This window comes from Pseudorasbora parva, chromosome 23, assembly GCF_024679245.1.
Source record: "Pseudorasbora parva isolate DD20220531a chromosome 23, ASM2467924v1, whole genome shotgun sequence".
NCBI lineage: Eukaryota > Metazoa > Chordata > Actinopteri > Cypriniformes > Gobionidae > Pseudorasbora > Pseudorasbora parva.
Genome location: NC_090194.1, coordinates 1,700,311 through 1,715,366, shown reverse-complemented (window position 1 = coordinate 1,715,366; position 15,056 = coordinate 1,700,311). Strand labels below are relative to the sequence as shown.

Sequence of the window (15,056 nt, the reverse complement as noted above, 5' to 3'; positions counted from 1 at the left end):
GAATAAAGTCTGCATTCTTTTATTGCGTCTTTTATTCGTACTGCATTATTTTATTCCACATCTCTTATTTCTTTTACTTGATTTATTCATAATTCTACATATGTATATATATAGCACCTTATCCTATTCCTATTTTATAATTTATTGTGCTTTTTTGTTAATTGTTATTTGCTGTCCATGGAGCGGACCTGTTTACATTTCACTGCCGGTTGTATTCTGTATAACTGTGTATGTGACAAATAAAACTCTTGAACTTGAACTGCATTCATAATGCGCACCGTTATGAATTCCCGAACAGCCGAACGGATTATACTTTCACTTTGGAATGAGTATTAAATTGGGAGTAAACTGATTGAATGGTGTGTTTAATATTAACATCAATACTGTTCTTAATGAAAAACATAACAGAACAGTACAATGACAAGCTTGTTTAAATAGCCGCTGTTATATTTAGCTTTGAAACTGAATCTTCCGCCGTATATTGTCAGCTTCTCACTCGTGATAAATTAAATCAGATTCCTGCCGCTGGTCTGAGCTCAGTTCATGGCGTCTGTTCGCTAACTGAACGAAATTATGTTCATTTATTACTATAAAATAATCAAAACGATATCGATGCCTGTTTATGATTTCATACAGCTATATCTCTAACGAAGTCTTGACATCATATCCGGGAGAAGTCAGTAAATTCGAGTAAAATCACAGGCTTGCTTATCCCGTGCGAATGCGCCGCAAAACTCAGATGTGGGGGAGTCATTTCTAAATCACAGAACTCCCTAGATAATACTGATCCCGTGCGAATAGTGCTTTAGACGCAAGTAATGACGCTGGGAATACGAGATTAGATTCGTCTGATATAAGGTAAAAAAATAACACAAATACTGTTGTGTTTCTCATAGTAACCGATTGTTTCGTGTCTTATGACAGGGTTTAATATGGATTCGTATGTCTGTGTGTTTTTTTCTCTCATAGAAATACACCCCATTGTCATGCTTTATACTTAATTTGTAAATTTAATCTTAATTTGTGTTCGACTGAAGAAACAAACACACCTACATGTTGGACGCCCTGGGGGTCAGCAGATAAACATCACACTTATTTTTCGGTGAACTATCCCTTTAAGTCAGAACACCCCACCACCCACTCCCACCTTTCAAAAACACATTTTTTACATAATTATTAAAAAAATACCAATATATATATATATATGTGCGTATGCACAACAGAAAAACAACTCTATATATGATAATCTAATAATAACAAAAAAATGATCAAATATGAAAGTCTATTTCCCACTGATTGACAGTACGGCCTCACCTTGCTCATCTTGCTCTTGCTGTCAGCAGTGAGGAAGGACATGTTGTTAATTTCATTCATCACCACAAAGTTTTGCTCCTCTCGCTTGAAATTCTGCATAGAAATAAAACGAGTTACACAGATAGTGTTCAAATGTCTTCACAGTGTCTTCAGTGAATTTGTTCATCATGACTACTGATAGACATTTGTTTCTTACATGAGATTTGGACCAGAAGATGAAGACCTCGCCCACCATGCGGAACAATTCCTCAGCATCTGGGTCGCGACACGTCAGCCATCTTGCTCTAAAACCCATGTAAAATGTCTTAAAACGAATATATTAAAATAATATACGCACACTGCACAAAATCAATTTCTTACTTAGTATTTTTGTCTTGTTTCTAGTCTAAATATCTAAACATTCGTACATTAAGAAACATTTACTAGACAAGTAAAAATTGTCATCTTGTTTTCGGGAAAAAATACTCAAAATTAAGAGTTTTTGCTTAAAATAAGCAAAATAATCTGCCAATGGGGTAAGCAAAATAATGTTGTTTTAAGATTATTTTCCTCGCCCCATTGGCAGATTATTTATCTTATTTTAAGCAAAAACTCTCTTCATTTTGAGTTATTTTTCCCCAAAACAAGACAATTACTTTTACTTGTCTAGTAAATACTTTTTGTGTTGAATTAATGAACGTTTATTTGGTTATCCAGTAACTAAACATCGAACAAAATGTATGTACAGCAAATTCATTTCCAGCAAGGAGAATAACCAAAAAGGTATAGGCTGAAGCCATGGCTTATTACGCCTACAACTACCCATCAAAATTGACACATAATAACAATATACATGTATAAACCTATGCATACATAGTCATATACACGTACTGAATACATACTCATTTACATACATATTTAATAATAATAATAATAATAATAATAAATTTTATTTATAATGCACTTTATATTAAACAAAATCTCAAAGTGCTACAGAATTTTAAAAAAACAAAACAATCAACAACAATAAATAAATAAAACCGAAAAATAAAATAAAATAAATTAAACAAGAATTTACATACATACACACACACACACACACACACACACACACACACACACACACAATTACAGATGTTTGTTTGTTGCTTGTGTTGTTTCAATTAATGCTCAACAATTATACATAAACTTATCTTAGACATTTTTTTTAAGCATTCATATACGTGTCAAAAATTTTGGTTTTCAAGATTTTTAGATTTTGTCTAGAAAAAAGACAAAAATACTAAGTAAGAAAAGCATTTTTTGGAGTGCAGGAACCGCACCTGTTGTTATCCACATATCGGATGAGAAGAGGATAAAGAGCGTAAAGATCTCTACAGAGAACGGCAAACTCATCTCTAATAGTTCCTTCCTCCTCATCCCCCTCAGATTTGCCCTCCATACGCAGGTGCTCCTCCTCAGCCACTACTTTAGATGTTCGCTTCTTCAGCTTCTCCATGGTGGGGATGAAATGGGATTTGAGCATCTCTGGTTTGGCTCGGCTCACAATAGGCTGGGAGAACACTGGATCGAGAAAAGATCAGGTTCAGTGCAAAACACACACTGCAATTTTGTCTCGTTTCTAGTCTAAATATCTATCAATTCTTAAATCAAGATGCATTTACTATACAGGTCCTTCTAAAAAAATTAGCATATCATGAAAAGGTTCTCTAAATGAGCTATTAACCTAATCATCTGAATCAACTAATTAACTCTAAACACCTGCAAAAGATGCCTGAGGCTTTTAAAAACTCCCAGCCTGGTTCATTACTCAAAACCGCAATCATGGGTAAGACTGCCGACCTGACTGCTGTCCAGAAGGCCATCATTGACACCCTCAAGCGAGAGGGGAAGACACAGAAAGACATTTCTGAACGAATAGGCTGTTCCCAGAGTGCTGTATCAACGCACCTCAGTGGGAAGTCTGTGGGAAGGAAAAAGTGTGGCAAAAAACGCTGCACAACGAGAAGAGGAGAGCGGACCCTGAGGAAGATTGTGGAGAAGGACCGATTCCAGACCTTGGGGGACCTGCGGAAGCAGTGGACTGAGTCTGGAGTAGAAACATCCAGAGCCGCCGTGCACAGGCGTGAGCAGGAATGGGCTACAGGTGCCGCATTCCCCAGGTCAAGACACTTTTAGGCTGCAGAGAAGCAGCACTGGACTGTGGCTCAGTGGTCCAAAGTACTTTTTTCAGATGAAAGCAAATTTTGCATGTCATTCGGAAATCAAGGTGCCAGAGTCTGGCGGAAGACTGGGGAGAAGGAAATGCCCAAATGCCTGAAGTCCAGTGTCAAGTCCCCACAGTCACTGATGGTCTGGGGTGCCATGTCAGCTGCTGGTGTTGGTCCACTGTGTTTTACTGTGTTCCTGGGGCGGCAGTGGCTCAGTGGTTCATGTAGGTTGTCTACAAACCAGAAGGTTGGTGGTTCAATCCCCGGTTCCACCTGACCAAGTGTCGAAGTGTCCATGAGCAAGACACCTAACCCCAGCTGCTCCCGACGAGCTGATGGCGCCTTACATGGCTGACATCGCCGTCGGTGTATGAATGGGTGAATGTGAGGCAAAAATGTAAAGCGCTTTGAATAAAAGCGCTATATAAATGCAGTCCATTTGCAGTCCATTTTTATCAAGGGTAGGGTCAATGCAGCTCGCTATCAGGAGATTTTGGAGCACTTCATGCTTCCATCCGCTGAAAAGCTTTATGGAGATGAAGATTTGGTTTTTCAGCAGGACCTGGCACCTGCTCACAGTGCCAAAACCACTGGTAAATGGTTTACTGACCATGGTATTACTGTGCTCAACTCTCCTGACCTGAACCCCGTAGAGAATCTGTGGGATATTGTGAAGAGAAAGTTGAGAGACGCCAGACCCAACACTCTGGATGAGCTTGCGGCCGCTATCGAAGCATCCTGGGCCTCCAGAACACCTCAGCAGTGCCACAGGCTGATCGCCTCCACGCCACGCCGCACTGAAGCAGTCATTTCTGCTAAAGGATTCCCCACCAAGTGTTGAGTGCAGAACTGAACATCATTATTTGAAGGTTGACTTTTTTTGTATTAAAAACACTTTTCTTTTATTAGTCGGATGAAATATGCTAATTTTTTGAGAATTTTGGGTTTTCATGAGCTGTATGCCAAAATCATCAGTATTAAAACAATAAAAGACCTGAAATATTTCAGTTGGTGTGCAATGAATCTAAAATATATGAAAGTTTAATTTTTATCATTACATTATGGAAAATAATGAACTTTATCACAATATGCATTTTTTTAGAAGGACCTGTATAAGTAAAACAACATAAGATATATTTTCTTGTTTTATTGAAAATAAAATCAAAATGAGTTTTTGCTTAAAACAGGCAAAATGATCTACCAATGGGGTGAGAAAAATAATCTTGTTTCTGATTGAAATCTTGTTTCTCGTTTCCGTCCCAAACAGAAATAAGATTATTTTTCTCACCCCATTGGCAGATCATTTTGCAGATCTGTTTTAAGCTCACTTCATTTTGATATTTTTCCACAGAAAACATCTTAAGTCATTTTACTTATCTAGTAAATATATCTTGATTTTAGAATATTTAGATATTTGGACTGGAAACAAGAAAAAAATACTAAATAAAGCCGGGTGCACACTGTGCGATTTTGCCTACGATTTGGCCGCCTGAGGCAAATTTAGCAAATCCTAAAAGATTCCTCTGACCCTAGACTAAAATCTGACGTCTTTGGTCGTTAGTTTGACATGTTCACCGGCAGCCGATTAATGAGCGCTGCGATCAAATTTTACCTCAGACGAAATTCTGGCAGTGTCAGAAGATTTAGCGCACAATCCTGCAGTCTGACTTCTACGACGACCGTCAAATATCTCGGTTTTTCAAGACAAACTATGACCAAAACGAGAGCTAGAGATTTCTTTGTACCCACCATTTTAGTCCCGCGTGTAATGCAGCTCACCGCCACCGAACGCCATTGATTGATGATATAAAACTCCGGATGAGTTTTCTTGTGTGCGCCTTGATAATCGTACAGTCTGACATTAATGACAACTGAGATCTCTCAGTGTGACATGGCTTACATCGGGGATCATGTTCGTACAGTCTGACAAGTAACATTCGCAAAGGATTTTGAAAAACCGCACAGTGTGCAGGACCCATAAGAAGAGCATTTTTTGCAGTGCAAGCCAAGACTAATTTGAGATCTTCTCGTACCCGCAAGCCTCTTCATCCAGGAAGCTTCATCAATTCCCAAGTTGTTGACCACAATTTTCATGATACTTCCCAGGAGCTGGTTGAGGTGATCGGAGGTGACGTCTGTACACAGCTTACCCTCCAAATCAGGAAAGTTCTCCAATCCTCTCTCCCACCAGCGGGGAAGGTAGTTACATAGCATGGGCAGGGTGACCTCGATCACATGTGGCATCTCAGTGTAGCGAGCCCCGGATTCAGCCAGGTCTCCAATCTCTTTCAATAATATGTCTAACTCAGGAATGTCCAAACACAGCTCTTGCACTTGGTTCGGAAGGCCAAGGACTGTAGATGAAGTCAGAAACAGACATACATTTTTAGACTTTTTTTTTTGTATTAGTACCACTACTGTTATTATCATCATTATTATTAATGTTATCTATTATTGATATTACTATTGCCGTCAGCACAACTGATCACCATCTTTACTATCATTATTGTTATATATAAATATTGACAATAATTTCAAATTATCATCATTATTAATATACATGCTATTACTATTTAAATACTTCTACTATTACTACTATTATTTGTCAGTTCTGCTTATTTTTGTTTTATTGCTTTTACTATTACTGCTGTTTTATTTTTTGTTGTTGTTGTGTTCTGTGTTCACTCTGTTGTAAGTTTTGGAGATGTTTTTGTCTGTGTCAATAAATCAAACCACTGACTAAATGCTCAACTTTACATTTTTTCTCTTAGTAGATTAAAATAATCTATTATTTAATCTGTGATTAAATTATATATATAAAGCCGTCAAAGAACGCTCCCTTTACAATCGCTGGAGCTGTCAATCAAACAACGCAAGTTTATCAGTGACTGGGTTCTGGACCCGCACCAAAACTCCCGTAATAATTAACGAATCTCTTATCTACATTGGGTTACCTTATCTGCACTGTTAATTATGATGAAATAATTTGTTAGTGTGCACAAATCAAGTTGTAATGACGAGATCCTGCATTCATGTGCTCAACATGTCTGTGTTCAACTACAATGCCGTAGATCTGAATATAATGCCATAGATCCGAATATAATGCCGTAGATCTGAATATAATGCCGTAGATCTGAATATAATGCCGTAGAACTGAATATAATGCCATAGATCTGAATATAATGCCATAGAACTGAATATAATGCTGTAGATCTGAATATAATGCCATAGATCTGAATATAATGCCGTAGATCTGAATATAATGCCATAGATCTGAATATAATGCCATAGATCTGAATATAATGCCATAGATCTGAATATAATCCCATAGATCCGAATATAATGCCATAGATCTGAATATAATGCCATAGAACTGAATATAATGCCATAGATCGAATATAATGCCATAGACCTGAATATAATGCCATAGAGCCGAATATAATGCCATAGATCTGAATATAATGCCATAGAGCTGAATATAATGCCATAGATCTGAATATAATCCCATAGATCCGAATATAATGCCATAGATCTGAATATAATGCCGTAGAACTGAATATAATGCCATAGATCGAATATAATGCCATAGATCGAATATAATGCCATAGATCCGAATATAATGCCGTAGATCTGAATATAATGCCATAGAGCTGAATATAATGCCATAGAGCTGAATATAATGCCATAGATCTGAATATAATCCCATAGATCCGAATATAATGCCATAGATCTGAATATAATGCCGTAGAACTGAATATAATGCCATAGATCGAATATAATGCCATAGATCGAATATAATGCCATAGATCTGAATATAATGCCATAGATCCGAATATAATGCCATAGATCTGAATATAATGCCATATATTTGAAAAAAATGGCACAGATCTAAATATAATGTCATATGTGCTTCCCAAAACCATTCACACAGCAGTGGGTGTTTCGTACGGTAGCTGAAAAGAGATGACTTACTAGCTCTTTCTCTGGGTGTCTTGGTAGTGTACACTGAAAACGCATTATACTCATTAAGATTGGGCTCCAGGTAGGCCACAGGCATGGCTGCAGCGAGATGGGCAAGACATTCTCCAAGCGCTGGTCTATGCCTAATGACAATTAAAAGGAAAAATATAAAAAAAACCAACCCCACTGTCACATACTCTTAAACAAACACACACACACACACACACACACACACACACACACACACACAAATACAAACCTCTCTGCATGAGGTGTTTTTACAGTACCAAGAGAGTAGATGCTACACATGATTCGGTAACATGACATCTGCAAATCATCCACTAATAAAAGCAAGACATAGAGACATGTGTTAATGTTCAAAGGGATGTAAGATAATATAGCTTTTAAGAAACATCCTTACGGATAACATCATCTCCAAATTGGTGTTGAGCGATGTGGTCAAACAGCGAGGTGAGGACAGGAAGCAGAGCTGTTGTGGTGTAGTTAATATTCTGGGACACGCCTTTCACCGGCTGAGAGACAAAAGACACAGACGGACTCGTGTCGTGCAAAAACAATGCAGGAAATAAACACCTTGCAATATTAGCATTACTAAAGTTGCACCTGATTGCCTTTGGACACTTTGCCAAGTTTGAGGTTTTCCACCATCTTTTCAATGTCATCGGCTGCACTCTCAAAGAACGAACGTAGCCCTGCTTTTACGATCTCAGGCCCGGATTTCATCACAGTTCTGTTAAAGTCAGAGAAATATAAAAAATTAGTTACCACAGGGGTGTCAAACTCAGTTTTGTGCATGTGAAGTTTCAACTAAAAATACCCCACAGATATTTTTTTTATAGCAATTGTTGCTTTTTGAAGGCGAGCAAAAACGCGCCGTTTTGTGAGTGTCCCTTTAAATGCAAATGAGCTGCTGCTCCCGCCCCCTTTCATGAAGAGGGCGGAGCTTAAAGAGCTTGTGTTAGCAGCTCTAATTACCTCACGCAGACACACACTGAAAATGTCCAAAACGGTTCAGCCTTTTATGATCAAACCGGAGTTGGACAATGATGGGGAGACTTAAGAATAAGAGACGACATGTAGAATGAGACAGGACGTTTCTGAAGGGAGAGAGGATGAGTTTATGAGTTAACGATCTTCAGTCATTGATTAGCATATTCTGCCATGATAATCTCTAAACCGCTGGTGTGGGAACTGTTTGTGAGATGAGCAGAGAATATCTGCTGATGAAGAGAACAGAGATAGTTTAGATTAATTACGGTTATAATATCTGCAGATGAAGAGAGAACAGGGATAGTTTAGATTAATTACGGTTATAATATCTGCAGATGAAGAGAGAACAGGGATAGTTTAGATTAATTACGGTTATAATATCTGCTGATGAAGAGAGAACAGGGATAGTTTAGTTTAATTACGGTTATAATATCTGCCGATTAAGAGAGAACAGGGATAGTTTAGTTTAATTACGGTTATAATATCTGCTGATGAAGAGAACAGAGATAGTTTAGATTAATTACGGTTATAATATCTGCAGATGAAGAGAGAACAGGGATAGTTTAGATTAATTACGGTTATAATATCTGCAGATGAAGAGAGAACAGGGATAGTTTAGATTAATTACGGTTATAATATCTGCTGATGAAGAGAGAACAGGGATAGTTTAGTTTAATTACGGTTATAATATCTGCCGATTAAGAGAGAACAGGGATAGTTTAGTTTAATTACGGTTATAATATCTGCAGATGAAGAGAGAACAGGGATAGTTTAGTTTAATTACGGTTATAATATCTGCAGATGAAGAGAGAACAGGGATAGTTTAGTTTAATTACGGTTATAATATCTGCTGATGAAGAGAGAACAGGGATAGTTTAGTTTAATTACGGTTATAATATCTGCAGATGAAGAAAGAACAGGGATAGTTTAGTTTAATTACGGTTATAATATCTGCTGATGAAGAGAGAACAGGGATAGTTTAGTTTAATTACGGTTATAATATCTGCTGATGAAGAGAGGACAGGGATAGTTTAGTTTAATTACGGTTATAATATCTGCCGATGAAGAGAGAACAGGGATAGTTTAGTTTAATTACGGTTATAATATCTGCAGATGAAGAGAGAACAGGGATAGTTTAGTTTAATTACAGTTATAATATCTGCTGATGAAGAGAGAACAGGGATAGTTTAGTTTAATTACGGTTATAATATCTGCTGATGAAGAGAGAACAGGGATAGTTTAGTTTAATTACGGTTATAATATCTGCAGATGAAGAGAGAACAGGGATAGTTTAGTTTAATTACGGTTATAATATCTGTAGATGAAGAGAGAACAGGGATAGTTTAGTTTAATTACGGTTATAATATCTGCTGATGAAGAGAGAACAGGGATAGTTTAGTTTAATTACGGTTATAATATCTGCTGATGAAGAGAGAACAGGGATAGTTTAGTTTAATTACGGTTATAATATCTGCTGATGAAGAGAGAACAGGGATAGTTTAGTTTAATTACGGTTATAATATCTGCCGATGAAGAGAGAACAGGGATAGTTTAGTTTAATTACGGTTATAATATCTGCAGATGAAGAGAGAACAGGGATAGTTTAGTTTAATTACGGTTATAATATCTGCTGATGAAGAAAGAACAGGGATAGTTTAGTTTAATTACGGTTATAATATCTGCTGATGAAGAGAGAACAGGGATAGTTTAGTTTAATTACGGTTATAATATCTGCAGATGAAGAAAGAACAGGGATAGTTTAGTTCAATTACGGTTATAATATCTGCAGATGAAGAAAGAACAGGGATAGTTTAGTTTAATTACGGTTATAATATCTGCAGATGAAGAGAGAACAGGGATAGTTTAGTTTAATTACGGTTATAATATCTGCTGATGAAGAGAGAACAGGGATAGTTTAGTTTAATTACGGTTATAATATCTGCCAATGAAGAGAGAACAGGGATAGTTTAGTTTAAGAGAGAACAGGGATAGTTTAGTTTAATTACAGTTATAATATCTGTAGATGAAGAGAGAACAGGGATAGTTTAGTTTAATTACGGTTATAATATCTGCTGATGAAGAGAGAACAGGGATAGTTTAGTTTAATTACGGTTATAATATCTGCTGGTGAAGAGAGAACAGGGATAGTTTAGTTTAATTACGGTTATAATATTTGCAGATGAAGAGAGAACAGGGATAGTTTAGTTTAATTACAGTTATAATATCTGCCGATGAAGAGAGAACAGGGATAGTTTCGTTTAATTACGGTTATAACTGATGTTGTCATCTTGCTTTATGACATGCTATTGCATTTGTATTCGTACTGGATCAATAAATGTGAAAGACGGACGACAGCTTGACCGGCTCGACAATGTGCTCGACTACAACAACTCAACACATTCCTGGGGGCGGGGTTATGCAAATGTTAGGGTTAGTGATGTCACTAACTCGTTGTAGTCCCTACCAGCCGTTTGTTGTAGTCCTTAAAAAGAGATTTCTGTCAAAGAAAATATCTCCCTTTGCTTTGAACTGTGAGCGTCGTGACTTTGCAGATGTTGTTTATGTTCAATCAGCGACACTACACACTCACTAACCTAAAACAGTAAAATCATAATCAACCACCTCTTTTGAGCTGCAAATTGGCAGCTCCAGAGGTAATGAAAAGACTTGAACTGTGTCATGGAATCTAGCATGTACAAACCCTAATTAAACAATTTAATATTCAATTAACACTTGTATGATATTACACTGTAGCCACATTGGGTGAGACGCAGGAATTCATTCAGCGTAACCATCACAAGTCATTACGGGTATTCTCTAGTTGTTGATTGTACATAGGTTGTACACTCGATATTGTGATGCATTGTGGAATTAAATGAGTGCATTCGATAACGTCTACTATGGTTTCGGACACCACTACAAATGGCTGTCCTCTCAAATAGTGCCCTATTAAGGGTATATGGGACGATTTCGGACATCAGGATTACTATGAACCTCCAGGCAGGTGATTTGGAGCTGGTTAGAATAGAGTTTGACACATGTGAGATAAAACACACAACTGTTGTATGACTTATTATTTAATGACTTACCTGGCATCAAGTGAGCGTGCAAGGATATGAAGGCAGTTGACAATAGCAGGTGCATCCGTACCTATGTATCACAAACAGATGGTATTACATCAAGGATATATATTCAGCTTATTTTACACTTAGGTAAATCACATTAGTTGCTCTACTGATATAGTTGACGGAGAAAAACACACAAAAGAAAGGTAAAACACTCAAAAGCAAAGTAATAAGAAAACAGAAAGGAGAAGTGATGGAGGACAGCAGAGTACGTCTTACCAAAGAGAAACACTCTGTGTCGCACCAGGGCAGACATCTTACAGAAGATACTGATACCAAATTAAAGGAAATCAAGCAAACATTAGAATAAGCGTGAGGGAAAGAAAGCAGAAGGAGGAACAGGGTGAAATAAAAATGAAAGAATCACGTATTTGACATCATTATATCGGACTGTTACAAGTGTCTGTGTTGTTACCTCGCAATCATCTCTTTTTCCTTGTTTGAGGCGTGTCCGCCACTGCCCAGGATTTTGGCCGGCGTGGAGAGGAAGTAGAGGCAGTGGTTTTTAAAATACTGATTTATCAATGGCAGAAGAATCTGAGGAGGACAGAACAATTTCACATACACTGCAAAAAATGCTTTTCTTACTTAGTATGTCTTGTTTCTAGTCTAAAAATAACTCAAAATGAAGAGAGTTTTTGCTTAAAATAAGCAAAATAATCTGCCAATGGGGTAAGAAAAATAATCTTGTTTTCAGTTTGAATTAAGATTATTTAGTTTACCCCATTGGCAGATTATTTATCTTATTTTAAGCAAAAACTCTCTTCATTTTGAAATGTTTTTTCCCAAAACAAGACAATTACGTTTGCTTATCTAGTAAATACTTCTTGTTTTAAGAATTTTTAGATGTTTGGACTAGAAACAACACAAAAATACTAAGTAAGAAAATCATGTTTATTCATGCATTAAATACTGAAAGATTTAATTCAATCAAGAAATGTGAGAATATTTCTTGGGCGTGTAGCCCACCTTGGCAAAGAACTTAATTTCTTGTTCATGCGGCGACTTTTCCACGCGGCCACTGCTCACGACTGCCTCTGCAAACACAAATGTCACAGGAAGCTTAGATCATCTCAGTTCAACCATAGCTTCATGAAATACAAATGAATGCAGCTTTACCAAGATGTGCTATGAACTCCTGGGCAATGTCCATCCACTTTAGCAGCTTCTGTAGGAAGCCATACGTAAAGCGCTTCTCAATAGATGAAATGTCACTTTCCATATCTTTGAGCCCCCTGGACAGAGAGACAATCAAAATTATAGAAATTACATTATTTTGGAGTATACACTGATCAGTCATAACATGATTCCTAATATTGTGTCGGTCCCCCTTTTGCTGACCCATCAAGGCATGGACTCCACTAGACCCCTTAAGGTGTGCAGTGGTATCTGGCACTAACATTGTGATGTTGAACATTGCCCAAAGCATCACACTGCCTCCGCCGGCTCGCCTTCTTCCTATAGTGCATCCTGGGGCCATGTGTTCCCCAGGTAAGCCTCGCACACACCCGGCCATCCACGTGATGTAAAAGAAAACGTGACTCATCAGACCAGGCCACCTTCTTCCACTGCTCTGTGGTCCAGTTCTAATGCTCACGTGCATCAATGAGCCTTGGCCGCCCATGATCCTGTGGCCGGTTCTCCACTGTTCCTTCCTTGGAGCACTTTTGATAGATACTGACCACTGCAGACCGGGAACAGCCCACAAGAGCTGCAGTTTTGGAGATGCTCTGACCCAGTCGTCTAGCCATCACAATTTGGCCCTTGTTAAACTCGCTCAAATCCTTATGCTTGCCCGTTTTTCCTGGTTCTAACACATCAACTTTGATGACCAAATGTTCACTTGCTGCCTAATATATCCCACCCGCTAACAGGTGCCGTGATGAAGAGATCATCCACTTCACCTGGTCATAATGTTATGCCTGATCAGTGCATATGGGGTTTCAGTGGCTCCTGTACCTCGTCACAGCATATCCATGGAGCTGCAGAAACTTGAGCAGCTCATATGCTTTCTCCCTATCTCGTGCCTTTTCTTTAGCCGTCAGTGTGTCATAAGGCACAAGCAAAGGGTGTGTCCCTCCACCTAAACACAAACACATCATGAGAGACATTGAAAAATAAGATCAAATGAGCTGCAATTAAAAATGCAAACTATAAGAATAATACAGGGTCATTATGTGTCAAATCAAACGAATTTCGGACTCTTCCAAAGAAAATGTTTTATTTTGTTAATATTTTTTCTGTTCAAAGACAAACATAAATAGTGATAAAAGCCAAAATATTAAACGTCATAGATGTATATTTACTCAATAATCCCGTATTTTTTAGAGGAGGGTCAAAGTGATAACTTTCACCTGAGATTAGACAAGAAGTGCTTTTTTCCCATTTTTGAACTGTCACCGTTGGCATATAATGCAACAAAGATTGATCAAATCAATAGATTTCACTAATAGATCTACCAATCTCTGTGTGAAACTAAAATAGTGATGCTGCCTTCTTTCTAAAGTCATTTTTACACCCCTGAAAATTGGCTCCAAATCTCAAGTAAAAAAATAATCATTTTGACCCCACCTTACAAAATAGTAGATTATTCAGTTAATATACATCTGTGACATTTAACATTTTGGCTATTTGTGTCTGTCTTTGTACAGAAAAAAACATGTTGACATGGAATGAACCCTACAGAAAAATCAATGAAAAAGCGGTTTAGAGAGGCTAACCTTTTGCTTGTAACTCCATTTTCTTCTTGCGTCCCCAGGTGTTGTGGTAGTTTTCTGCAAGCTGTTCTGCCATGGACTAGAAAGCGTAGAGTGCTGTTAGCCATGATGCTTTCTATTGTATTGAATTGGTGATTTGTGTCTTTTTGTGAGTCATTGTGTACCTGTAGCTCTCTGGATAGTGTCATGCCTGTGATGTCAATGGGCTGAGGGCTGTAGCCATGACTGGGGTCATAGGTCGCCTATTAAAAGAAATGGAACAAACACTGAATTTGTGAATTATATCATCACACACATTTTTAGTAATACATGCAATTTTTTGTGTAATATTAGAAACAAAAGTCACAAACTTAGCTTAGAGTTAGAGCTAGTATTTGGTTAGTAACTCACTATATTTTTCCTGCTCACCTGTGCAGTCTGTGAGATCTTGCGAGCGGTCTTCTCTGTTTTCTCGTCATCTCCATCTCTGGCTTTGTCCAGTGTCCACTCCCAGGCAATCATGGCTTTGATGGACTCTTTAATAGGCCAGCGGTAGATTTCTTTATCCTAGTGCAAATATAATTTATTTTAAGCATATGATATAAGGGACTATATGGAGTCTGAGAGAGAGAGTGTGAAAAAGTAATATTATATGATGTCCGTTACCTTTTCAGAGAATGTCTTGTAAGGCCTGAGCATGGGATGAGTCTTGGCATTTTCATCCAACACCTCACCAAAAGTCCAGTTGTTTTGGATCTGGT

The 15,056-nt window shown here is 37.7% G+C and overlaps 1 protein-coding gene across 3 annotated transcripts in view; it reads right to left on the bottom strand.

Moving 5' to 3' along the window:
- ryr1a (ryanodine receptor 1a (skeletal)) overlaps positions 1–15,056 on the bottom strand; it is a 174,182-nt gene that overhangs the window by 58,144 nt on the left and 100,982 nt on the right. For all 3 annotated transcript variants that reach the window (XM_067432724.1, XM_067432722.1, XM_067432723.1), the window contains 18 exons: positions 14,962–15,051; positions 14,725–14,862; positions 14,481–14,558; positions 14,320–14,395; positions 13,559–13,682; positions 12,719–12,834; positions 12,569–12,636; positions 12,015–12,136; positions 11,819–11,868; positions 11,564–11,624; positions 8,088–8,214; positions 7,885–7,996; positions 7,723–7,804; positions 7,476–7,606; positions 5,537–5,857; positions 2,616–2,856; positions 1,511–1,598; positions 1,315–1,407 (listed from right to left, as the gene is read on the bottom strand). In XM_067432724.1, the coding sequence (XP_067288825.1) occupies positions 1,315–1,407; positions 1,511–1,598; positions 2,616–2,856; positions 5,537–5,857; positions 7,476–7,606; positions 7,723–7,804; positions 7,885–7,996; positions 8,088–8,214; positions 11,564–11,624; positions 11,819–11,868; positions 12,015–12,136; positions 12,569–12,636; positions 12,719–12,834; positions 13,559–13,682; positions 14,320–14,395; positions 14,481–14,558; positions 14,725–14,862; positions 14,962–15,051 (2,118 nt within the window). The remainder of the gene's footprint in view (positions 1–1,314; positions 1,408–1,510; positions 1,599–2,615; positions 2,857–5,536; positions 5,858–7,475; positions 7,607–7,722; positions 7,805–7,884; positions 7,997–8,087; positions 8,215–11,563; positions 11,625–11,818; positions 11,869–12,014; positions 12,137–12,568; positions 12,637–12,718; positions 12,835–13,558; positions 13,683–14,319; positions 14,396–14,480; positions 14,559–14,724; positions 14,863–14,961; positions 15,052–15,056) is intronic.